General features: G+C 38.8%; 1 protein-coding gene across 7 annotated transcripts in view; it reads right to left on the bottom strand.

Annotated features, from left to right (window-relative positions):
- Positions 1-26,320, bottom strand: part of brp (ELKS/RAB6-interacting/CAST family member bruchpilot) — a 69,866-nt gene that overhangs the window by 2,660 nt on the left and 40,886 nt on the right. For 2 of the 7 annotated variants that reach the window (XM_018539840.1, XM_018539839.1), the window contains 13 exons: positions 17,688-17,855; positions 15,928-16,095; positions 11,719-11,982; positions 11,130-11,516; positions 8,928-9,230; positions 8,524-8,676; positions 8,251-8,439; positions 7,897-8,036; positions 5,466-7,686; positions 3,307-3,564; positions 2,803-2,990; positions 2,561-2,615; positions 2,045-2,286 (listed from right to left, as the gene is read on the bottom strand). In XM_018539840.1, the coding sequence (XP_018395342.1) occupies positions 2,251-2,286; positions 2,561-2,615; positions 2,803-2,990; positions 3,307-3,564; positions 5,466-7,686; positions 7,897-8,036; positions 8,251-8,439; positions 8,524-8,676; positions 8,928-9,230; positions 11,130-11,516; positions 11,719-11,982; positions 15,928-16,095; positions 17,688-17,855 (4,530 nt within the window). In that variant the 3' untranslated portion in view covers positions 2,045-2,250. Of the gene's footprint in view, positions 1-308; positions 1,234-2,044; positions 2,287-2,560; positions 2,616-2,802; positions 2,991-3,306; positions 3,565-5,465; positions 7,687-7,896; positions 8,037-8,250; positions 8,440-8,523; positions 8,677-8,927; positions 9,231-11,129; positions 11,517-11,718; positions 11,983-13,027; positions 13,074-15,927; positions 16,096-17,687; positions 17,856-20,981; positions 20,994-23,901; positions 23,977-26,320 lie in introns of those variants that run through there. The other 5 variants (XM_018539834.1, XM_018539835.1, XM_018539838.1 and 2 more) reach the window with 5 other exon arrangements.

Genomic DNA, 26,320 nt, shown 5'->3' with positions numbered 1-26,320 from the left:
AGAGAGAGAGAGAGAGAGAGAGAGAGAGAGAGAGAGAGAAAGTATATATATATATAAAACATAAAAATATAAAAAAACTCTTTCTTATCCAATAAATGGTATTTGATGGTTCAAACGGACAAGTATGGTTCACTGATTGTATATACAACGGAATTGATATAAAATTCTTTTTATATACAGATAGTCTAACAAGTAATTATTCGACATTCCTGATGAGTATTCGAAAGATCCGAATATAAAAATATTCAAGTCCGTATCAATAGATGTTATAGAGTAAAAGTAGCAAATTTAATAAAAATTTCATTTACCTGGTTTATTTTCTTCAAATTTCGACAACTTTCTCAGCTCAGAAATTTGATTCTCCAGTTGAACAATTCTGCATTCTCGATCCTGCAACTTTCGTTTAAGGCCGTCGATGTCGTGCTCCTTGACGTAATCCTCCAAATTCGTAACCATCTCTTCCAGCTCTATAATTCTCGCTTTATCAATCCCCGTGTTCGTAAGATTGTTCTTCTGTATCCACTTCTCCATTTTCATAATATGCTCTTTATGGAGCGATATTTGATGACGCAGATCACGCATCTCCTTCACATCCTCCTTTAGAAAGTCCTCGAGTTCTCCTACGGCGTCCTCCAGTTCCACAATCCGTTTGGATTTCCTGTTCATCCTCTTCTCGAGATCGCGCATTTTCTGCATGTCTACATTTTTCCGTAAGAGATTTTCCAACAACGCTATTTCCTGTTTCAGCTCGATGATATACTGGTTCTTTGTCTCGATCTCCTGTTTCCAGGACTCCTTCATTTTTACGTTCATCTTCTCATCGCTATTTTCCTTTTCTGAGGATTTCATTGCGCTCGTGTAATTCTTCAAGGAACTTTTTAAGGCTGTCACTTGCCGCTCCAATGCAAGGATACGCCGATCTTTTGTGTTCGGACTACAATTTTTGCACACCTTCGGTTGCGTTTCAATATCCTTGTTTGATATTTTGTCGTGCTGATTAATCTCCTTTAAGTCCTCAGAGCATTTCAATTGTTGCTCCAGCTGGACGATGTGTTGATTCATTGTCTCCGTCTCCTCTTTCCAAGATTCAATGTGTTTCACGTCACCCAACAGGTCCTTGCACTTGTCATGCTCCAACTGAAGATTCTCCATCGTTCTTTCCAGCTCGAATATGGCACGGTTCTTCGCCTCTAATGCTTTTCGCCAAGAAGACTCGTCCTTGTTATCCTGGGACTAGCGTGCGGTATGCGTGCCGAAGCGACGTTTGTTGGCAAAGTGGCAAAATGTACGGGATGGCGATAACGAAAACAAAGGCGGAAGCACACAGGAGGAAACAGATCAAGGTGGGGATGTACTTGTATATGTATGTATATGTGCATTTTTTATTTGTATACATGTGCATCGATCGATGCGAAGGACGCGAAAGTGCATCTTCAAGTGATGAGATATTATCTTTGATCTTCATTATATTCCCTCCATCTCAGTATATTTAAATTATCATTCGTTAAATTATCTCTTTGCCGATTCTTTGTTAGCTCCTTGTTTTTCTTCACGTCTGCCATTCGCCGTCTGATGCTTTTTTTTCGTCCTTTCTTTTTTCCCTCGATTTAAACTCGTATTTATATTTATTTATATTTACGTGTGTGCATACATATATACATCTACATACGTATATCTTCCGCGGCCGTGTGAGTAATAAGTAGTATATATATACAGATGGATGCGCGTGTATTTGTATCTCTTGTGTGTACGCCGGTATGTAGGTATGTATATTTATATATATATTCATATATATATATGTGTGTATTTATATATATGTATATATACTCCGGATTCTTCTTAGTAATAATAATTAATTAACGTTATTGTTTCCGTTGTCTTCTCTCGCGTCGTCGCATTAATATGTATTTATAAGTTATGTTTTCTGCATTAAATTTATATTTATATATTTATATTTATAATTTTATCTTCAATATTTATATATTTTCAATATTTGTATTTATATATCAAGTTATTGTTGTGTTATTATCCTTATTATCCTTTCGCTATAATTATTAAATACGTTAACAATGGTCGCAGCATTTTACGTAAAATAATTATATGTCTCGACGTGGATTTTGTCCATTGGCGGATCGACATCAATCCTTCGTTTAAATCCCTCGTATATACGTCTATACTCGTAAAGTCTCGCTTATAATATGCAAATTGTACTAAAAAGAACGGAGAAGGCGTCCCCAACAAAAATCGACCTTAGAACAAGCTTTTTAGGAATCCGGCGGGTCCCGCCTATTAGCATCGTTTCGAAGAAAAAAATTTGTAATGTTTTTGTTTTATTATGTTTGTTGTATTGTCAATGCAAAGCCAAAAGGAAATATACGTACAGAGGATAAGCGGCGATACGTGAATGTCGTTGTGTACATCCAAAAGCAGCGTGGGAAATGTCAGAAGACATGTAATTAGTAAGTTAATAGATGGAAGAAGAAAATATGTTAATATAAATTAATTGATTTATATTTTTCTCATTATTAATACTTTGCAAGTAAATATGAGATATACTGACCTCTTGCTGTGCAGTTGTAGCTTGTTTCAACTTGGCTTGTGCGGTTTTGAGTGCTCTGCGACACAGAGGAGAATTGAAAAAAAATTAGTAGTAAAATTACTCTAATTTATTAATAAAAAAAAAAAAAGAAACGTCTGTAACTTGTTGAATTACACTAATAAAATTCAATTACACGCGTTCAGCTTGGGTTTAACTCTGATATATTTTAAATATATTTACAGCATCGTGTTTGAGATACTCACTCTTGAAGATCTCTGATCTGTTTCTCCTTGGAATTTTGCTCCTCCTGCGTCATTTGCACCAGCTGCAATAACCTCTCGGTCTCGGCGGCACTCCTGCCTGATTCTTCTTTTGCCTTTTCCAAATCTCTCTCGGCAGTCTCGAGAGCCTTTTGCATTTCTGCTAATCTTTTGTCCGGCGCTCCGCCACTCTATTAAATTAAATCGTATAAATGTAATAAAAAGAACCATCTAAGAATTTGTTTATGTTTAACAAATATATTTAATATGATTTTAGTATATTAGTAATAAGAGAATGGTTTATCTTTTTAATAATAAAGTAGTAATTTCTAGTTTTTATTGAAAACAGAAATTAAGTGAGCTTACTTTTTAAAATTAATAATAAACTGTACAGTGTACAACATGGTCATTATAAATATTCGTAATAACTGTATATATACATATATACTTACAACTAAAATTATAATATCGATAAAGAAAGAATGTTTTAATGAACAATGTAATTACCTTTTGTAATTGTTGCTCCAGTTGGTCCATTCTCGCCTTTCTCTTTTTGATGTCTTGGTCGAGATTTTGGAGCGTCCTCTCCTTTTCCTCTATCGTTCTAGCTTTCTGATCTACGACCTTCGCTCGTTCTTCCATCTGCCTTCTCTGATCGTCCAATTGGCGTCGTTGATCCTCCATCTGTTTCCTCTCTTGAATAGTATCGGCGCCAGCTTTCGCGGCGCCAGCTTGGAGTTTCTTGTTCGCTTCGTGCAAATCCACCTGCATTTAGAAAGGGATCAATTGTAGCGCATCTCTCGTACTTTCATCGCATGCACGACTTATTAATTTTTTTCTGGATTAGCCAGAAAATCAACTGCGAGACAGAGAGAAAGAGAAGCTGATGTGTGCCGTAAGAGCTATGATAATGACCATTCCAAAATGCAAAACCGACGACTATCTACTTGCGCTTTGGCTAATCGGATAATGTGCTCTGCAAATAATTTATTTATATGTGAACCTCAATATCCAAAGTGCAATTAGATCATAAGGCTACACACTAACTCTCAGTATTCCCGTTTTTATAAATAAAAATCGATCGACACTTCTAATTCTTCTATAAGTGATTATAGATCAAAATTACTGTACGTAAAATGAATTTTATGGGAAGATTGAGAGCTGCGTTCTGTCAACCAACTGGTCAACGTGACAAAATTGTGAATGCATGATAGGTGAATAATAATAACAATAATAATAACAATAATAACAGCAATAATAATCACAATAATAATAATAATAATAAAACGAATCGAACGCGACATTACACAGACACTCTTCAATATCTAATTATTATAGCGAGATATATGTATATATACATACAGAGATATATATTAATTGTAATAAAAAACGTGGCGAGTATAATATACGAGTAAAACAACATATATACCTACAATAAGAAATATATACATGAGCAAACGCTCGGAATGTGCACCAATCAGAGAGAGGAGGATACCGCCTTTTTTTTTAGAGTTCCCTGATGATATATTTCGATAAAGGTTTACGTTGCCTGCTTCTTAAGCAGATGACATTATAAAAATCGAGAAAATTGTCAAGATATGAAACGATACTCCCTCATCTTATTGATGCAGTGCATGCTTTCCAAAAAATTGTTTCACGATTACTCCTTGCTGCCACGTTTAATACGCGACATAAGCGCAGCCGTAATAATAAATATGATTAAATATAGTAATAATAATCGGGAAAGAGAGAGCGAGAAAGCGAGCGAACAAATTATAATCGATTATTTCATTTTTTCATCGACTTATTTATCATTCCATCTCTAAATGTCTGTGTCAGACAATTGATCCTTTCATTTGTGCGTCTATTATCAATTCTATATTTTTTTGCGTTCGCTTTCTTTATCGTATAACATTAATAATCACCGGGCAATTAAAAATACAACAACGATAATAATAATTAATAATAATAATAATAATAATAACAATAACGATAAAAAAACAACAGAGACAATATAATCATAACAATAAAAACTTTGAACATATTCTGACAGCAATATGCGACAAATGATAGTGCTTGGAAATATTGTCTGGAAGAAAGGAATTAAGGAGGGAAAGATCGTCGTTGGAGTAATGATCTTCTGATGAAGGGACGTTGCACTGTGCTGCGGATATCTGCTTGCGCACATGTATAAATGTATAAGTGATATGTGCGCACGTGAATGGTGCAGCGTGTCTGGTTGGTCCCGAATCACGCATATCAACACACATGTACATATACGTATATATTTGTTCGTTACATATTTTTTTTTTTCTGGCGGCGTGTGTGACAGTCTATGTGGACGCGTCTGTCTTCGAATTGAAGAAGAAGAGAAGGAGGAAGAAGTAGAGACGAGATATATCGTTCTGCTTTTTCAACACAATCGACTCGATTGCACATCGGGGGATATCTCTTTTTTTTTTTTTTTTTTTTTTTTTTTTATAGAATGCGGGCAGAGTGCGCAGGATAGTAGTGATAGTGATGGTGACAGTTGAGGTACTGATGGAGATATAGTGATGGTGCTTATGGTGATGATTGGTGGTGTGAATGGCTGGATTGTGAACTGTCGTCAGCAGCGCGAGCGAGCACGACGTGAGGCCGAAACGTGCGTCGGAACCGCCGCTAACCTGATTCTTCTCCAATTCCTGGCACAGCATCTCGAGCTGTGCCTGGAACCGCTCGCGCTCCACTGTCGCCTGTTGAATCTCCTCGCGTGCGCGATCCAGCTCCTTTCTCAGCCTGACGATCTCCTGGCCGTTCTGTTGCGCGGGCTGCTGCTGTTGCTGCTGCAGCTGTTGTTGCTGTTGTTGCATGGTGACCTGCATCTGTTGGATCTGCTGTTGATGCGCGTGCAACTGCCGTTCCGTCGTCTGTATCCGCTTCTGCAAATCGCCGGCCTCACGCTCGGCAGTGTCCGCCCGCTGCCGCTCGGTCTCGCATAATTTCCGCCACTGCTCAAGCTGAGCCGCGTCAGCCTGAACCGTCTCGGTGCCGCGTGACGCCAGCTGCTTCTGCAGCTCCTGCACTCGTTTCTCTGCCTGTTCGGCTCGCTGTCGCTCCTTCTGCTGCGCCTGCTGCACACTCTGTACCTGCTGCTGCAGCCGTTGTACTTCGCGCATTTGCGCGTCAAGCGCGTCCTTGGCGGCGCGATCGGGTGTCTGCGCGTGGGCACGCTGTTGAAGACGGCGGGCCTCTTCGCGCTGACGCTCGAGCTCGGCCTCGTTCGCGCTAAGCTCCTGCTGGAAGTTGACCAGCATTTCCTGCGACTTCTCCAGTTGTATAACCAGCTGGTCGCGCTCTACCTGCAGCTGCTTCGCATCCGCTTCCCACTTCTCCTTCATCTTTTCCGAGTGTTTCTCCCGGTTCTCCAGAATTGCTGCCATCTTGTCGCGCTCGCGTTGCGCCAGCTGCAGCTCGTACTGCATTCGGGCAAGTTCCTCGTTACCAACGAGCTGCTGCTGTTGCTGTTGCTGCTGCTGTTGTTGTTGCACGCGGCGCAACTCCTGGCGCAGCGCTTCGCGTTCGTCACGCAGCAGTTGTACGTCTGCGGCGAGACGTTCGAGCTCCTTCTTACTGGCATCGGTAGCTTCCTGATATTTAGCGGTTTGCAGATGCGCTTTCTCGAGCTCCTTCGCGAGTCTGCCAGCCTCAAGTTCGACCTGATCACGCGCCACGATCGCCTTGTCCAGGCTAGCTCGTAGACGCTCTACTTCAATACTCGCGCTCTCGGATCTCGTCTTACCCTCGGTCTGCATCAGCCGCTCCAGCCGCACAATCTCGACACGCAGTTTCTCATTGTCCGCCTCGAGCGCATCAGATCGTATCTTCACCTTGTCGTGCTTGTCGCGTATCTTCTCGGCTTCGATTCGCGCACGCTCGATCTCCGAACGATTGCGTTCCTGCTGCGCCGTAGCCTTGCCGGTATCATCGCGCGCCCGCTCGAGCTGAAGCTGCGCCTCATGCAGCTTCGCCTCGAGCTCGGCGTGGTTCGATTGCGTCCTCTTCAGCTCGGCCTCGCGGCCTTCCAACCGCTCGCGTAGTTTGTCCACCTCCTGTTGTAGCCTACTACCCTCGCTTTGCCACTTCTCTTGCTCGTACTGGTATTTACCTCGCACGCCTTCCGCACGCTCCAGATCGGCGCGTAGCCTCGAGGCGTCCTGCTCAGCCTTCCGCGCGCGTTCGAGTTCTGCCAACGCCTTGTCCAAACGGTCGCGTAGCCGCTCCACCTCCAGCTTCGCCCGCTCGTGCTCCTCCTTCTGTCGCTCCTGGCTCTCCTGGTACTTGCCGAAGCGTGCTGTATACCTTTCGGCCTCATCGCGCGCGTTCTCCGCCTCAGAACGCAGTCGTTCCGCGTCATTCTGCGCCTTCCTCATCTCCGCCTGCTGACGATCGTGCTTCTCGTACATCTTCTCGAGCTCGAGTTGCATACGCGCGAGCTCCTCCTGCGTCTTCTCCGTTGCCGCCTGCGCCTTGTTAAGCTGGGAGTGGGCGCGCTCCAGCTCGAAGCTGATGCGCTCGTTGTCGGCCACCAGCTTCTCACGTTCGTTTTGCAATCGTCGCAGCTCGATCTGCGACTTCTCGTAGCGTTCGCGCACCATTTCTAGATCTACACTCAGCCGATCGATGCTCTCCTTTGACTTCTCCTCGTGCTCTTTCGTACGACCGAGTTGTAGCGCCGCGCGATCGTACAGCTCCTGCACTCGAGCCAGTTCCTCCTGTGCCTTACGCGATTCCTCGCGCGACTTGGTCGCCAACATCTGCTGCTTCTCCGTCTCCAGCTCGAGTCGATCCTTGTCCGCCTCCATCACGTCGATGCGATTCTGCAGGCGATACACCTCGCTCTGCGACCTGTCACATGGCCATAAAATATTTAGTTTCTCCTATAATTATTGGTCTACATAAATTATATTTGCGAAAATTTCGTCAATTAAAGTTAAAATTGTTTTAAGCATCTGTATTTATTCTTTGTACTGTAATATTATAAGTCAGTAATTATGTAATATGTCATACTCGAAACAATTAAATCTTTGCAATTTAAATATCTAGCCAGTATCTCACCTATCATATTTTTCCAACATCTTTTCGAATTCCTTGGTAGTGTTCTCTCGCTCCTCGTGAGCTTTGTTCATAGAATACTGTGCCTTCTCCAGTTTCTCCTTTAGGATTTGGATTTCAGTCAGCGCATCATCTCGTTCCAACTATTTCATCGCAATTGGAAAAATAAAAACAGAAGGAAATTTCAATTTTCTTATAACATAATTTTGCAGAATAATATCAAAATTGGCTAATAAAATGAAATCTGTTTCATTCATTATACCACAAAATTATTTGAAAATAATTTTTTAATGATTAAGAGATTAAAGATTACGAAGCCATGATATCCTTCATTATTAAGAAGCTAATTTAACTCACCGTTAATTTCTGATGAGTATTGTGCGCCTTCTCCCATCTTTCCTTCACTAAGTCGAGTTCTGAGAGTACATTCTCCTTCTCGCGTTGCATCTTAGCTATCTGATTCTGCTGGAATTCTATCCTCTCGTGCATCTTCTCCATCTCTTCCTGGAAGCTATCTCGTTCCTTCTGTAGTCGTTGCATTATAACCTGACAAACAATTATGGCAGTGTTATTGAATTATTGTTAAATTTAAATCTCGTTTTTTAATCACTTTTAACTAATTCCGCTCACCTGAGCTTTTTCGTACTTGTCCTGTAATCGATCCACATCAAGCTGAATCGCCTCGCGTTCTTTTTGCATTCTCGTCGACTGTCCTAATGCTTTGTCAAGCTGGCTCTGCAGATTCTCGAAATCGTAGTTCTGTTTTTCTCTTTCCATTTGCATCTATACAATTATAGCGTATGTTAACCGTATTTTAATGAATCAATGAATATAACATATGCATACATAAATTAATAAAGACACAGTAACAAATAGGATTAAAATTAATGACATTTATATAATACATTAATAATGTTAAAATTAATTGAATGTGATTTAGAACTGAAATATATACGTTTTGTGAAGTTCTGATACAGACATCTATAACAATAAACTGTCCATACGATACTTCTGATTCTTTCGAGTTTACTTACTCTACGAACTTCCGTCTGCGTTTTATCGAGCTTTTCCTGCAACTTGTCGACCTCACTTTGTGTTTTGTCCAACAAATTCTGCAACTTGTCCTGCTGAAGTTGCGCCTTACCGAGAGTGGCCTGCGTGCGTTCGAGTTCTTCTTGTGATTTTTCGAGTTCGCCGATCGCTTTATCCCTCTCGGAGTGAAGACGGGCCACAGATGCTTGTGCTCGATCGTACTCTTCTCGCAGGCTCTCCTGTTCGCCTTGAGCATTCTCGAGCCTCGCTTTGAGCCTGTACACTTCGCCTTGACTCTTCTCCACCTTGGAAAAAGAAATATTTCTCTCTAATGCTTTATAAATCTATAATCAATGTAATTCTTCGAATTACATATAAACTTTACACTTTCCTGCAGTTAATTCAAGACTGAACAAACTGCATCTTACTATTACTATTTTCTTTTTTTTTAGTTAAGAGTTCCGCTTATTTCTTTAAGAATCCTTAAAAATTCTGAATACAATAGTAATTGCATGAGTAGAAACTGCAATTTTTTGATGCTGCAAATTTATAAATATTGTAAGAATAATGAAAGTTTATGCATACTCCCAGCATCGTGGAGAAATGCTTTTTTCACGAATACGTTCTTTGCAAAGTAAACCCCTCGATTAAGGAGATATTACTTGTAACACAAGAGCGAACGTAAACGCAATTTTTCACGTTTAGAAAGATTTATTCATTTCCATGGTCTTTTATTTTCTGTCATTAACTTGTCTCCGCGTGGAGCAAACTCAAATGGCCAGCGGGACAAATGCGAACTTAAGCACACAGTTTAGCCGTGCTTCTTCAGAAACGAGCGATATGGTAATGTACGCGAGCAATTTTCCAGTCACTTAGATGGCGGGATCGTTACTTCGCTGCTGCCGGTTGCAGACACCGGGTGCAGAACAAAGGCGATTGAAAATTGGATCCTATTGCGTGGATAAAGATGTAGGCAAAGATGTAAGTGAAAAAACGAGAAAAACTAGGGCAAGGACGAAAGATAAGAAGGTCTAGAAGAAGCGGGTCAGAAAGAATCTTTCAAGTAAACGTTGAGAACGCTTCCAAATCGATCGCGATTAAAATCAATTGTAAAGATACGTGACCGATTCAAGTACGATCCTCGGAAAGTGCTCGTCGAAATGGAACTGCCGAGTTGCGGCCCGAAACGGATCTTCAGTCGTCCATTAATAGATCGCCGAGTGGCGTACGTGTGTATACAGGTCGTGTGCTCCAGCAAAGTAGTCCAGGTTACTTCTGTGCTGATCAATCGATAGCACTGTAATTGATGTATAAATAGCACTCCCGTTACAGAAACGAAGAAGATGAGGTAAGTCGTCGCAAGAGATCGAAAGCTCCGAATCGGAGCTTTTAGCTTTTTCGTGAATTAGGGCAAGCGATACTTTCACAATTCTTTAAATAGTTTAAATAACGATTCGGAGATATATGTATATATAAAGTACCATCCCGTTAATGTTCACATAGTAAAAAATATAATGAAATAACTTCAGTTGAAACTGTAAAACATACAAGTGCATTGAAAAAATTTACTAAATTTTGATAAATATTTCTTTGCATAGTCTTAATGGAATATTTACTAAATGTAAATATATAGGTATATTTATTAGACACAAGAACCATAATAGTTTGATTAAACTATCATCTTTTTAATTGTTTAAATATTTATTTACTGTAAGTAAATATTCCACTAGGACCATTCAAAGAAATATTTATTAAAATTTAATAAAACCTTTTTCTCAGTGTACATATACACAATATACAAAAAAAAAGAAAATAACTGCCGTAACTAAAAATGATATAACTATGCCCTAAATGGTATAAAATATAGACAACCAAAATATAGGTATATCATAGTTAATGTCTTAGCTGTGATATGTATACTATCACGGCAAACTATTTGGCCGTAGTTTATAAATTTACAGTTACGGCAGAAAATATGTATTAACAAACCTAGATCAGCTACGGCAGAGAAATGTTTTTCCGTGTATTTAACAAACCATGACAAATCGAACTCATCAATCTTCGCGAGTCAAAAAAGTCAGAAAAAAAAATGTTCCAAGTAAATTAATTAATAATAGTAACACACACATGTTGAATTTATTGAATTTACTATTAAAGTTCGTACATCGTGTAACAAAAATAATGAAAAAATAAAAAGGACTTACCTTTTCTTGGAGGGTTGCAGCTTCGGCACGTGCTCTCTCGTTGTCCGCTTGCGTGACCCTTAGCTCGGCCTGAGCTCTCCTTAATTCTCCGGCCGTTTTGTCAGCCCGTTCTTGAACGCGCTCCATTTCCTGGGACGAGTTCAGTGTGCTTCTGCCATAACCCTGCGACCGTTCCATGTCATGCCGCAGCCTCTCGTTCTCCAGTTCCAGCCTGGCTAGCCGTTGCTTCGCTGCCTCCCAGTCTGCGCCGCTACGTCCGACCTCGGAGGCGGCCTTGTCCAGCTCAGCCTTGCTCTTGCCAAGCTCGGATTGTGAGCTCTCGAGTTTCGCTTCTAACCGATCCTTTTCCGCCTGTGCTCGTTCTAAACGTGCGCCCAATTTCTCGACCTTTCATACATGAGAGAAGAGTGACATAAAAGTGTCATTTTTGTTAATGCTTTACAGTTGTATAATGTCTTATCGCTATCAATAATTATTCATACCTTAACAAATTTATTATTTATTTTATTAATTATTTATTTCACTTTAATGGTGAATAAAGAATGAGGATCAAATTTAAAAAAAATTTTTTTTATCTAGCCTTGCTCACCTCAGATTCCAAAGTATGTATTTTCATTTTGTATTCGGCGATTTCTCTCTCGTGCAATTCCCTCTCCTCCTGTTTCTCCTGCTCTGCTCGATCCCTTTGCTCGCGTAATTGTGCCATTTGCTTCTCTTTATCCCCAATCGCTTCCTCAAGGCTACTAAGTGCACCTTCGCTGCTGCAATGGTGCGCTTGCATTGCCGTTAGCCTGGCCCTGGCCATGTCGACTTGATTATCTTTTTCCTTCAGCAGGTCCTCCAGATTCTCGATCTAAAGTCAACAGCAGACTCAGTAATAAGTTTAAAAAGCGAGGAGCGTTTCATTCATCAATCAATTTGTTAGTACAGAAACGAACGAGAATGTTAATTTTTTTATTTAAAAATGATATCGTTACTTTATTTCTAAAGGGAGACAACTCAAAAAATGTGATTATCAAGTTATATAAATGAGTTAGGTAAAGATTACTCTATTAATCATCAAAAGTAAAATGACTTAACTTCAGAATATTAGTTTGACAAATAACACTCGGTTGTTCTTAAGCTCTCCAAAGAAATCGTAAGCTTTCTTTTACAAAAGTGACATTTATTGAATTGTCGTTTTTGTAAATAAAAAGAAGAGCCTTCTACAGAAATTTTAGAATTGAGACCGTTTTTTTTTGGATGATCAAAGTTTGCAGAAGAAACTATTTTATTTTAAATTTAGTCGTTTTATAGCTAACTAAAGTATAAAATACACTTATATTTCAAAATATCTTAAAATTAAATACTTTTTTTTATTTGTATATAAAATGATGAAGTTTTAAATCGCATCGTTTTATATCACATTTCTAAGTGTATTTATTCTTTTTATTCTTTTTACTGATTGTATTTGTTTTCTGTTAAATAAAAAATAATTATTATTTTTTTCTCTGTGTGAAAAACTTACTTCATTAGCTGTATCACTTTTAAAGTAAGGAACAGATATTTTTCTGTGTTTTATATAATTCTGGAGATTTTTAATTTATTCCTAAAATCGCGATATATTATAATTATGATACTTTATACTTTTGATATAATGGATAATCTTACTTTGTGCTAAATATCGCGTTAAACAATATAATTTACTAAATTATACATTTGGTAAATAGATGAAGAGAAAGGGAGACATGGAAAGATAAGATCAAGATTACACTACATTTAGGAAATTAAACTCAGGATGATCTTTTCATGCAATCTTCACGCGAATCATAAATTCGACGTATTCGCAGTCAGAGACTTTGTATCATTAATGCAATCCCCCGAGAAGTATGGGATTGTAAATTATCGTGATCACCTACCTGCCAACGCACCTTCGTAGGTCTTCTTTTATTCACATAATCATACTCAGACATCATCGTCACGACAGGCACGCTGATGTAAAAATAAATACGGTGCTTGTGTCAAAGCAAATAATAGATTCTATAAATAGCATAACATAACGTTACATAAATATGACTTACAGGCAATAATCAAATTAAATATTTAAATTAGGTGTAGAAATTAACATAAATTATATATACAGAAACCAATTAGATATAATATTACATAAATTAGACGATAGCGTACATAATAAATTAACTTACAGTTTGCTATTAAACAAATACGATAACGGACGTATAAAGGGGAGTGGGACATTTTATATTTGACATAAATTAACGTGTTTTCTTATACACAGTGTAGATATAATCAACGCAAAATAACAAATCAATTAATAACTTCATATCAATAAATAATTTCATATTTACATAGGAATATAAGCGCCACAACCAATTACAGAAATAGTAGATGGAAACAATACAAATTTATACAAAACCGCAAAATAAATTTACTTTCTTGTTTTTTTTAATACAAATTTTATACCTCTAGCATCGATTGCGAGAAAGAAAAGGCTCTTACACGTAAGAATCGATTATAGTTCAATGATGACGAAAAATAAGACAGAGACATGATAATCCTATGAACGACACTTTATCGCTTGTAACTTAAAGGAAAGGGAAATGCGAATTAACGAGAAACGAGATACGTGACAGAAAATACAGGTATGAACACAGTGCAACTAAACTTTAACGTCTTCGCAAACTACGTCTTCGCAATTTACGTCCGCGACTACTGTACATCGATTAGTAAACGCAAAAGCATTGCAAGAAACGTCATACAAAGGCGAATGCGCACACAACACACACACACACACACACACACACACACACACACACACACATCATATGTCGTTCTAATTGACGACCGAACTACTGACACTCATGCGCATTCTCATTTTCTGGCATTGCAATATCACGGGGGATGCGACACGTCGAATGCATCCCATTACGCCGGTCTTTTTCAGCCGCTGCGATAATTAGGGCTCGATACTTTGTGTAAGTGCACGATGTGCACCTCTAATCCTAGAGGATCTCGCATCTGTCCCGTCGAACGTGAGGAGGAAAGGGAAGACCTTTGTCGTGTTCACGAAGCTGATGAAGCGGTAATCAAAGGCGAAGACACCATCAAAGCGCGATCAAAATCACCGTCGCGAACAAAGAGCCGACAGATAACTGTAGCGCATTTTTATCATCGTGTTTTATCGCAGGTGTTTTTTTTTTTTTTTTTATAGAAAAATCTTACGGAAATTGCAGATTCAGAAGACTCAAAGTGCACAATTATATATATAACGTATAACTGTACATTTTTATTTTTTTTGCACATCATATATGAATTGGCTTTGTTTACTTTATGCTACATTTTATGCAAATTGTCTCCAGTTAAGTGCAATCGCAAATGTATCCGCTTAAATCGGCACTTCCGCGTCGTCAAGAACGACGTTAAAAATTTATCCTCGACGGGGCAATCGCAATTTTCGTCTTTGGGATTATGGCTGTCACACGTGCGATCGATACCGATGCCGAGTTTTACGTTTCGCAGTGTCAGCACGTACGTCACCCCCTCGTGGGATCAGTTCCCGGAATTTTCTCAAAGAGCCGATTGCAATTCACGAGGCGATTGATTGAATTTCGTACTCGTACTCATGCGCATTCCATTCTTCCTCTGTGTGGGAGTCTGTGACGTGGGGTGTATTATTCAACTCTCCCACTGATTCAATCCTTTCGTCTCACATGATTACTATACGTTAAAATTACAGTTATTGCTCTGCCAATAAAAAATAACAATGTATTTATCAACTGTTTATTATATTTGCGTAACACTTAACTATTATCTATGGTTTCATATTTTTATTCTCAATATGTAAAGGCTTCGCGCACAATCAAAAAAACAGTGAATTAGGAACAGGAAACGGAGAATAAGAATTTCGACCAATCAAAAACCACGTACTATGGAATACACAGTTTCTGATAGGTTGAAATTCATATTCTCTGTTCCTGTTCCTATTCTCCATTCTTATTTCGTGATTGTGCGCAGCCCTAAATGTCGTATTGGATTTATCAATGTATTGCCATGCTACACTTATGTGTCCACTTATTTACCAACCGCTTCTTTTAAAAATCTAAATATTTTTTAAAAACAATTTTCAAAACAAAAGGAGACATTTTCTTATTTCAATTTTTCTTTTTAACGCTGCTTCACTTCACATGCAGGTTAATCGGACAATAATAATGTCGCTATTATGCAAGAGCACGTTGCAAGCATAAAGTTTCTATATAGTTTCGAAGAAGATAACAAGAAGAAAGATACACGAATATGAAAATGTGAATATGAAAAGCTTCTCTTTGAGTCCTGCAACACTTTGTCTTAAAATGATGAACGATTAATTTCATCGGCACATAGCGCAAATATTTTCTTAAGCACTAACTGCCTCCGTATGATAAGAGCAGGCAGTTCGCCGGACTCCGCTTTTGCATTTGCATCTCTTTTCACGGACGGAGGACTAAACGCGATGCGCGATAAGGAAATTCATTTCACAGAAGTTATCTGCTTCGAACCAACAATCTCCTCGCGTAATAGTCTCTCGTTTCGAGTTATGAATCATAATGAGATAATTCTTCACGCAGAAATGTTGCTCTTAACGAATGCAAACATTACGGGTCCGCGGAAAAATGGTAAAAGTGTGGAAAGTAGACATAAGTAGTTAAGAATAGATGGTAATGGAACGAAAGTGAACGAAGCCTTTCGACGACTGCGTCTCGAGGAAGGAATTCCTCCGTGAGGAAGCTGGAAGTTGAATAAATGAGGGAAAGAACTCTCTCACCTTACGCTGCAGAACGTTGATCTTGCGATCCTTGATGTCCATGTGATCCTTGATTTCTGTCAGTTCGGTGTTCATGCGATTGCGCTCCTGTTGAGCCTGCATTGCCGCCTGGGTTTTCTTCTCGATCATCCGATTTTTCTCCTCGAGTCGCTGTCGCATCTCCTCGACCTGCACATTTCGGAGCAGAGCGATAAAAAGGAAATGTCACTGAGGACCGGTCGACGAGAGAAACCTCCAGACGAGTCCAAATCGTGAATATTTAGCGCGCAATACGTACTACGCACGTATACACGCGACGGAACACGAAGCGACATTAGTGAGGAAGAAAGGAAGGAGAGGAGAGGAGAGAGAGAGAGAGAGAGAGAAGAGAAGCTCGACCCAGTTTTGCCGACAGCTTGGCCTTCCTCTCTTCGTGGTGGCCTCTTCCGGAAACACGTGATTTGCCGTAGTTTTAACTGAACTTCTTAGTCCTCGGACCGATTTGTCAAACGGATGTGATCGTCGTCACACGTCTCCGTTACTTAACTTATTTGAAAGGAACTCTTCTTGAAAGAATTTTTCAAAAGGTTAAAAAAAAAGCTACGGATCTCATCTCCCTCTCTGGAGTTTACCTTGAGAAGTTAATTTAAAGAGGATCCTTTTGATATTTCTTTGTACGGTGTTTTGCAATTAACATTTTGTGATGTAAAAGATATACAATTTGGAATAGAAAACGAATCTTCAGTTTGTCATCGTTAAATAATTTTTAGTTCCTTTTTTTTTTACAAGTTTTTAACAAATTGTGAATATGAGAAAATAACAAAAAGTTAAAAATTTTAAGTTGAAAAAATATGAGATAAAAGTACAATATTCTTTATCTCATATATTCAACTTCAAACTTTTTATTTTTCAACATCTTCTCGTATTTACAATTAGTTAAAAATTTTTATATTAAAATTTAGTTTTCTCTCTTCGTATAGTTTTAAGCATCTTACAACCAAAAGATTATATCTTGTAAGATGCTAGAACATTAAAAATCAAGAATTTGTTTTGCAAATTGAAAACAGGGATAAATTTGAATTGGAATAAAGTTTGCGTCGAGAATTTTTCTTGCGTCAATGATCGTTTTAGAATTCATAGGGTTTACGTGAGTTGGGTCAACATTTCTGATCACATCATTCAAATTTGATTTTGCGCATCAGCTTTGTCCTAGTTTTACTCGATGTTAGACCTTCAAAGAAATTTCTTAGCTATCCGAGCTTGCTTTTATGGACTCTTAAAAATATTAAAGGAGCATGTAAAGGCTGGGAAAATTAAACTAACGACTTGTTTATTTTAGGTAATGATATTTCATCCGAATTTTCGGATAACAGCATTAGGATGGTTAAGAAACTTTGTTGCAACCACATGTTAGAGAACGTATTCGACAAATACCCGGATTTTAGAGATGTGGTCAGAAATTTGGTATCGATTTCGAGTCTCAGTTGTGTTCTAGTTTCGCATCAGTGTGAATAACAAAACCTGCGGTAAACTTGTTTACCGAAAACATATTTGGCAAATTTCTGTAAATTCGCATGTATTTCAAAAACTATCGTAGTGTTAAAAAATTTTTTGTTTTTGAAAGCAACGAGAAATAATTAACAAGATAACAGAGTAAATTTATTTTTAAATTCAAATTTCTAAGCGTAACGAATAGAATTTCATCAGCATAATTAAACAAATTATTTTCTAGACTCTTACGTTTTTTAAATAAAACGAAAAGAAATCAAAGTTACACTCACATCGGCCTGCAGCATATTATAATGTTCCTCCTTGGCGCAGAGAGATTCTTTGAGTACCGCGATGTGCCTCTGATAATCCTGATGTTGCTCCTCGAGTGTCTTCATCTTCGCCGACATTGCCAGTAGCTCTTGGTCTCGCCGCTGTACCTCCGTCCGGAGCTCGTCCAGCTGCGAAAAGATTCGTCGTCCAGGCGAGGATCAGTCCCTGAGCTCCGTCCGTGTTGGCGATGACGACGACGACAACAACAGACGACGTAACGACGATGGTGACGAGCGACAGAGGTATTGATACCGTCTGTAGGCTCTTCACCATGACTGAGTACGACGACGATGATAAACCTCGTCTCATAAGGACCAGGCAAGGATGCGCGCACAAATGTCTTCTTTTAATGCAAAACCGTGGCTGTAGGCTCGTTTAGATATTTTTAACTTAGTCAATGAGTGCTAATTTAGGCGATAACTTTCAAGACAAAAAAGTATCGAAAACTGTCGAAACGATATTTACTTTTACTTTTGTTATCGATTAAAATTTAAATATTTTTGATTTATCAAGTCCTTTAACTCCCGAGAGTTAATTGAAAGAAATCATAAATCTAATTTATTTTTAAATTCAACGAACCAGTAGATAGTATTTCCCCAATTTTTGCGATGATACAATAACTTTAAAAAACATCTTTCATGCACTTATATGACACACTTTTCGCGCCTGCATCGTGCCGCATATCTTAAATTATTCCTGATCCAAATTGCGCGCGAAATTGGTTTCCGAGCGAACAGCCTTGCGGGATATAACCACGGAGTTACTTAATTGCCGTTGGACTTTGACATGAGTCGCTCTTGAGAAAGATCGAGATTACTTTAATTAAAATTACGTCGACGTAGATCGACTCTGCAAAAAGTTTTCACATCGAAGATTAAAAATCAAGTCGCATTGTCGTTCTGTTCCGATTTCATTGCTATTTTTTAGTTCATTTATGCGCCTTTCTTGATTCTTGAATAGATTAACGAAGAAGGTTGACATTCGAGTTATTACGATCATGACCTAATTACAAAGTCAAACAAGAAACTACGTGTGCGAGCCAGTTTCGGTCGAAACTAAATTTATAAAGAACAATCTGATCTCTTGAACTTTGAGCTTAAATTCATAAATTCTATTAATAAATTTTTAAACTTTTCACAGCACTATTAATTGTCGTGTTAATCGCGGTTAACTAACTTCCCTTTCTAGCTACACAGCTAAAACTATGATCTAAAGAGGGATGAAGTCTCGGGCTGAGTTAGTTAACCCACCGGAATCGATCAATTCCATTGACCAAACTGACTGCCTCTCGATTACACAGACTTTCTTAGAGTAATAATTATTAAGAAAATCTAGTATAAAAATACTAAAAGGATCAAGGAGGAAAAAGACATCGTCGTCGTACTCGGATAGGATTTGCACGAAGCATGCAGCGTAATTGAGGCCAGCAATACAAAATTACGAACAGTGTTTTTTTTTTGGAGTGTAAAAATGCACATGTATATATATTTATTTATACGTACGGATTATGCACATTCCTATATAAGTAAATATATATGCACACACGTGTACACATACACACACACACACACACACAGCAAAGTGTGCTGGAGACATACGACACAGAGAGGTGTAATCTCACGCGCACGCTCGGGGTAGGGTAGAGATATTCGGGATATGTCGCGTCGATATGTCTCTTTTATTTCCGTGTACGTACCTACGCTCGTCTACTCTGGGTTGCCGGCAGGCCGCATAAAAAGACTCGTCGCGACATATCGTCGGAACGCGAGATCTCGCGACGATCTTAAAGCAGAGTCGTGATAAACGCAACACAGTTACTACTGGCTAATCACTACGTTACGTGAAATAAACGCGATGCGAGCGAGATCGCGATTCCACGAGATCCTCCCTGGGAATTGCATAGCTGCGAAATTTCGACCTCGAGCCAAAGAAAATGATGGCTTAATTAGAGAATACTTAGCGCTTGAAGACTTAAATTCTCTTATTTTTAATTCTCTTATTGCGACTTTAACGTGAACTTTGTTTTTTAAAAAGTAATTTCTCAGATTGTGTAATCTTTATACAAGGAAAAGACAGAAGCTGCCATAACTAAAAACTGCATGTGCTAATTAATGATGTAAAATATGAACAACTATATATATAGCTAATGTCTTAGAGAGTTGTGATATTTATAGTAGAACAGCAAATTACTCCTCGTCGTAATTTATAAATTTATAGTTACGGCAGCAAATGTATATGTATCTTGATAAACCAAGATTAGCTACGATAAAGAAAACTTTTTTTCCATATACGATAAATAATATATCACTGCAATGTATTATTAGCTTTCCAATATATGCTCTAATTTCTTAGCCAAATGTCATACATAATTTGAATACAATAATTCCTTTTACATGAAGAGTTGATTTTAAACGTCAGAAAGCATCGAAATTAATTATGAGAATCATCTGATTTGCGCGTAGCCAAGGATAGAAGACCTCTGTCATGCGTCTCATACTACATCTAGTTAAGGCACCAGATGAGAAACGAGCGAATCATCATCGTATTTCCTTTCTCAAATGCGAAGACATTTGACAGAAGAAATTCAAGACGCAAGCTCGTCTTCCCATTCAGTGTCGGCTATCGATTTAATCGACAGCAGCTATCACGGCATCCACGAAGGCGGCAATATCGCCCCGCGTCAATCCTCAAAGTCATCGAAGTGACGGAGGGCGCGCACTCCCTCGCTCCGACGACGATGACGTCGATGATTATCTACGATGATTATCTACGGTGTCACTAGGTCGCATACACGCACGCACACGCACACAACGATACTGTCGAATGATAGGACGGAGGTGAACGAAAGTCCTTCGTTCCTTTCGCTCTTCCGACCGATATGGGATGGATGAGTTTGAATGATGACGAGTCTGGGAGAGTAACGGTCTTCCTCTAAGAAATTATTGTCTAGAGACCGGTGTGTGTAAGCTATTTTTTTTTTTTCTTTTTACATGAGATGCGTGAAATGATGATTGCGAGACAGTCGGTCAACGATTCACGCCAGTAGGAAGACAGAGTTTGAGAAAGAGACAGAGACAGAAAGAGATATACAGAGTAACAAGTACAGTGGCTACGATATACATCGAAACACTCCGTTACGTAATACGGTAATCATGTAGATGGAAACGGAGAGGGAAGGATGGTGGTGGTTGTGGTGGCGGTGATGATGATGGTGGCTCGGAAGAGCTTCTTGGGCGGGTGAAGAATTTCCTTACCTCCTCAGAAAGCTAGAATATTGGGGCACCACGTTTAATAATGCTTCGCTCACCACGAAGGCCGTCCAACTCCGCCGTCCCTCTTCCGAACGAAACGTCCGTTCATTTTTATGTCCTTGTACCTTAGATGCCCCGGAATCTACGACCTTAATTATAATGGCAGGCTTCACGGTGAATTCGGAGTCAATTTTTCGTATGAGGAAAATTTCAGAGTATATACTTTTATTGCAATATATAATTTAATATTTATCAGGTAATTAAATCTCCAATTATGGCATTTAGACTGTTAAGCTCATTTGAATTTAAATGAGTAATGAACTTTTATCATGTAAAGTCCAGAAATTTATTTCGAGAAAAATTTTTCATCTTTTTTTAATAATATTGTATAACTCATTCCAAGAAAAGAAAAATTAGCTTCGAGTTAGTCAAAGAGTCTGTTGTTAAAATTAAGATCGAAGATTTTGCGGTACATCATATATACATATATAATTCGATATCTCTTTAATTAATTAAAGGTCATAATAAGCGCGCTTATTATCTTTTATCTCAACTAAATTCTTAAATCAGTATCTAATTATTTTAAGAATATTGTTGGTGATAAGAAAATATTAATCCCGACTGTCAGAAGAGTTCTGCGGAATTGGGGACTGCCATCCATTGCTGACTTATCGCTAACTTAGCTCTATCTTAATTGTTAGTTGTACCTTAAGCTATTGGGCAAGAGGTGACATTTATTTTATCTACGAGTAACGCGATTAAACTCATTACATTGTCTTTTTTATCATTTATATTCTATAATGACAGCAAACTTGCAGCGGAAAAGCGCGCAAAATTAATCTACGTCAATTTCATTGTCAATTAATACCGCTCAATTATTGATGCATGCACGAAATGAGAGCGAATCATCCTTATAGAACAATAAATCTATTTTATATCTAATAATAGCATGAATCTATTATCCTACATAATAATGCAAATAGATAAAATCGATACTATAGAGACATATAACGTATCTATTTGCAACAATAATTTCTTACTTTCATTTTAGATTACTGTTAAATTTTCTTGCATTTCTCCAATCACATCAGTCAAGACTCTCTACATTATTACATCTTTTTACGATATGATAAATTTAAGTTTTAAATTCTCCATGCACGCAACATTCTCAAGATAAGCAATTGGACATAAACTAAAGGACTGCTGCAGTCATAGAAAAAAACACTTTCTTTCGACTGAAAAGAATTTCCAACGCGACAGAGAGCTCGTAGATAAACTAAATGATCCTCTTCGTCTCACTTTCGTGGACGAAATGCCGAATTAGCGGGCTCTCCCGATAGGTAATCCGACGTCCGTGGACGTTCGCGGACAATGATCATCGTCCTGATGTCCACGTATGTCTTTTTCGCCGAACGGGACGAACGGAGCTGATAGCTAGATGACAGATGCAGATTCTCTGCGCGCGCGTGCAGCATGCATATAGCGCCTCAAGAGCTAAACCGGCGGGGTATTGAAGGGGTTTAGTAATATGGGGGAGGGACGGCATGCGTCTTTCTAATTGCGACACCAAGGTCTCTATAAACGGGGTGAAAAAGAAGTAAAGGAGTCAATGCAAGAGAGGGATTACGAAACAATGACGGCCGATAATTTCGTATATACTTGCCGATGACGAGCGCGAGGCGAATCGCACGTTTTACCGCGTGATCGCTCTCGCGTTAAAATGGCGCGCTCTCTCGGCGCGACCACACCTTTTCAGATCCTCGCGTAATCGACGACGATGATCGAAACGATCACAACACCGCGAACAAACAGATGAAAAGGGAAACGATGACGCGATCTCACCGGGAGAGCTTAGACGATCGTTCGACGACGATTAAAGCGATGTTGGACGAGCGAGCTTCTGGCGACTCCTTGCGACTGTCCTTCCTTAATCAATACAGAAACCTTCTAGATTTATATCACGATAAATTTTTAATATGCATTTGCAATAATATACGATTTTTGTAATTTTAATTCATGAATATTTTACAATAATTTACGATCAAAGTAGTTAAAGAGTAATTAATTCCTATGACTCGATTAACATCATGAAGGAGCAACGTCGCGAAGAGTCGCGAGGAGTAGCCCGCAGAATGTCGATGATGAGGATGACGACGATGACGACGTGAACGATAATGAACGTCTGCTGCGATGACGTACACTACAACCACGTAAATTCCTAACGATGCATGCAACATGCTGGACCTAAGTCCCCATGCGAGTTGCACGACTCGAAGAGAGACGATGATCATCATGGGAGCTACCGAACGATCTATGGATCTATCTCGTGCGATGATTTTTGAGCGTATGTGTTTCATGTATATAAGTCTGCTTCAACTAATTTGTGATTCGATGACCGTGAAGAGATGAGCACGAACCCACGATGATCAGAGAGAATGTGATTCGTGGTGACTCGAAGATCCACATTCGATTTAGTGATATGACAAGCGCGAAGTTGATGAAGTTATTAATACTTTTGTATAAGATCGACTGCCGTAGTCGAGAACTGTAATTATTCAATTTTGTGATATGAAGATGAAGCAAAGAATGTGAAATGCGTGGCACAATGATTGATATTTGATCGATCGTTTTGTGTGAAAAGGAACAGAGGGAAGAATGGGGACAATATTCATATGTAAACATCGTGAGATGCGGAAAAACATAGGAATGTGATTTTCTTTCTTTCTCTCTTCTTTTTTTTTGTCATGATTGATTGTTTATGATACAACATAATTATTTTCGTCAACGTGTTGTAATTTTAATTGTTTACAAAAAAAAACATGAAAATAATTTGAATGTCCGATAATTTCGTCAACATGATTCGATCGTCTAAGATGTGATGTCAATAAAATGAAAATATAAACTTGCGACGAAAATGGTTTACCAATATTCGACTCGTATGTTGAGATTTTTGCGTTTGGTATGCAAAATGCAGTCGTCTCATCCGCGAGAAGTCAACCTGCGCAAACAAATTTACATCCACCATTTAACTCTTTTATAGATTTAACTTAATTTTCTTCGTCCCCTCAAGACGAATGTAAGCAAAGAAAAATGTCCTTTGAGCGCAAAAGCGTTTGCCATAATCCCATTTCTAAACTGCCATCTTGAAATTATCATGTTGCTAGCAAAGCCAAAAGATGGAAATTACATAATTCCGATTAAAATTATATTTTAAAATAAATAAATATTTATAAAACAAATTTACAAACTTATAATATTTTTACATAACGCAAAACGTCTTTAGAAAAAAAAAATAAATCGTTCGTCCGCGAAAGAGTTAAGTGTAATACCAATTATTTAACTTTTTTACAAATTTTAATTAAAGACTATTCAGAATAAAACGAGCTGCGATGGATGCATCGTTGCAATGGCCAAAATAAATTGACCAAAAGAAAAAAAGAAAAAGAACAAAAGAGTCAATGATCTCTCTTCTCCTCTGTGCGAGATCTATCGCGAATCCGATGAATCCTCGTATCAGTCACCAGGGTGTCGAATCTGTTGAGGATTTTAAGGAGGATCGGCTCCACGGCACCGCGGAAACGGAGAGGTTGGTAGCGCGCGAAAACAAACTCTCCTCCTTAAGTTTTTTCTTCATCACATTATTATTATCATCATCATTATCAGCAGCAGCAGCATAGTTATAACAGTTTTCAATATTATATAATGCCGGTTTTTTCATTATCACGAGAGCGTATCTCGCCCGTTTCCTCCGTTCAGGAGGCGCAGTCCGAAGAGGATCGTTCGTTTAAAGTTTTAAAGATGAGGCTGACCTTGCGAGATCGTGTGAAATTCAGGACGTCCGTCTTTCGCACGAGTGAAATCGCGAAACGTCGCCGAGGCACCGGGTAACACGTTGTCGGAAGGAGAGAATCGGTTCCTCTCTCGGCACTGTCTTTCCCGAATGCCGGTTGTCGCGGTTTTATCCTCGAATAGGATAGGCTTTTTACAATAAATCATCACCTCAGCCTTAAGTCTTAAACCGTATGAAAAATTGACCAATCATAATCGATTATTCTTCTCACATTCGAATGTGATCGGTCGAATTTCTTACGGCTTAGGGCTTAACACTTAGGTAATGATTCATTGTAGGAAGCCCAAAAGGGATGAAGAACGGATCGGTCACGGCTATACCCAGCTTGACCACTGCGAGTGCATTTCGCAATTCTAATTCGACCAATTGCGATTAATTAATCGACGCCCTGGTGTTCTCATCCCCGCGCGAACGTGTGGCGATCATCGCGTGTCTCACGTGTTACACTCGGATGTATCGCGACACGACATCTTACGATTTAGCGTACACAGAGAATAGAAAAATAAGGATTGTCACAACCTCTGAATGTGCGCACAGCCTCGGTGAGCGGAAGGATCGTTGGGAACGTTTTGAGCGTGATATGTTTGGAACAGAATGAGAACTTCTCGACAACCACCATGCGTTAGAAGCATTCAACTCGATTCGATACATTATGCAGCTATGGTTAAGCCGGGTACAACCCGTAACATATCCCAGACATGTCGCGGGGAAAAGACAAGGTTGATTGGAAAAAGAAGTGCAAGGAATTAAATCGCTGTGAGCTACGAAAATATTATTTTCGGCGGAAGCTTCAGGTATACTTTTCTTTTTCTTCTTACCTACACACGCATCGTACACGCATACGCATCTTCACACATATATATGCATATGTGAACACAGGATCTTCACATACATATATATTTACAGATGCACGTGTATACATATTAGTATATATATATATATTTATTTATATTTATATATAATAAAACCTTTCTGCGTGCCATTCGAATAATTTCTCTCTTTTGATAATCTCTTCTTTCGTCTTCGATTTCTCGCTGCACGTTCGCAAACAAGATCAACATTCATATAATAGACATTTTAGGATTTCAACAATGCTTTCATAAATTCAAGATCTAAGGCCTATAAGAATTTTAGGAGTACGCATGGTTTTCCTAACCGCATCGTAATAGAAGCTACCGAAATATATATACGACTTTCTCATTGACTTTTTCACTGCGAGATCCAGGATTCTCGCGACAAATCTTGTCTTGTGCTTCTTCAATGCTTTTTCCATACATCACGAGCATCTGATGAATGTTCTTGGATAACCGGAGTAATTAGTCCTTTGGACATTTGGATACATTTAAAAGAAAAGGTATCCGTAATATCCATTAGAATATTCATCGAATATTTCCGATACGATATCTTACGATATCTAGATTTTTAGATGTTCACCATAATATAACTGTTATTTGCTCTCTCTCTCTCTCTCTCTCTCTCTCTCTCTCTCTCT

This window comes from Cyphomyrmex costatus, unplaced genomic scaffold, assembly GCF_001594065.2.
Source record: "Cyphomyrmex costatus isolate MS0001 unplaced genomic scaffold, Ccosl1.0 scaffold223, whole genome shotgun sequence".
Lineage (NCBI taxonomy): Eukaryota > Metazoa > Arthropoda > Insecta > Hymenoptera > Formicidae > Cyphomyrmex > Cyphomyrmex costatus.
Note: the sequence above shows the minus strand (reverse complement) of the source record. Positions and strands in the feature narration are given on the sequence as shown.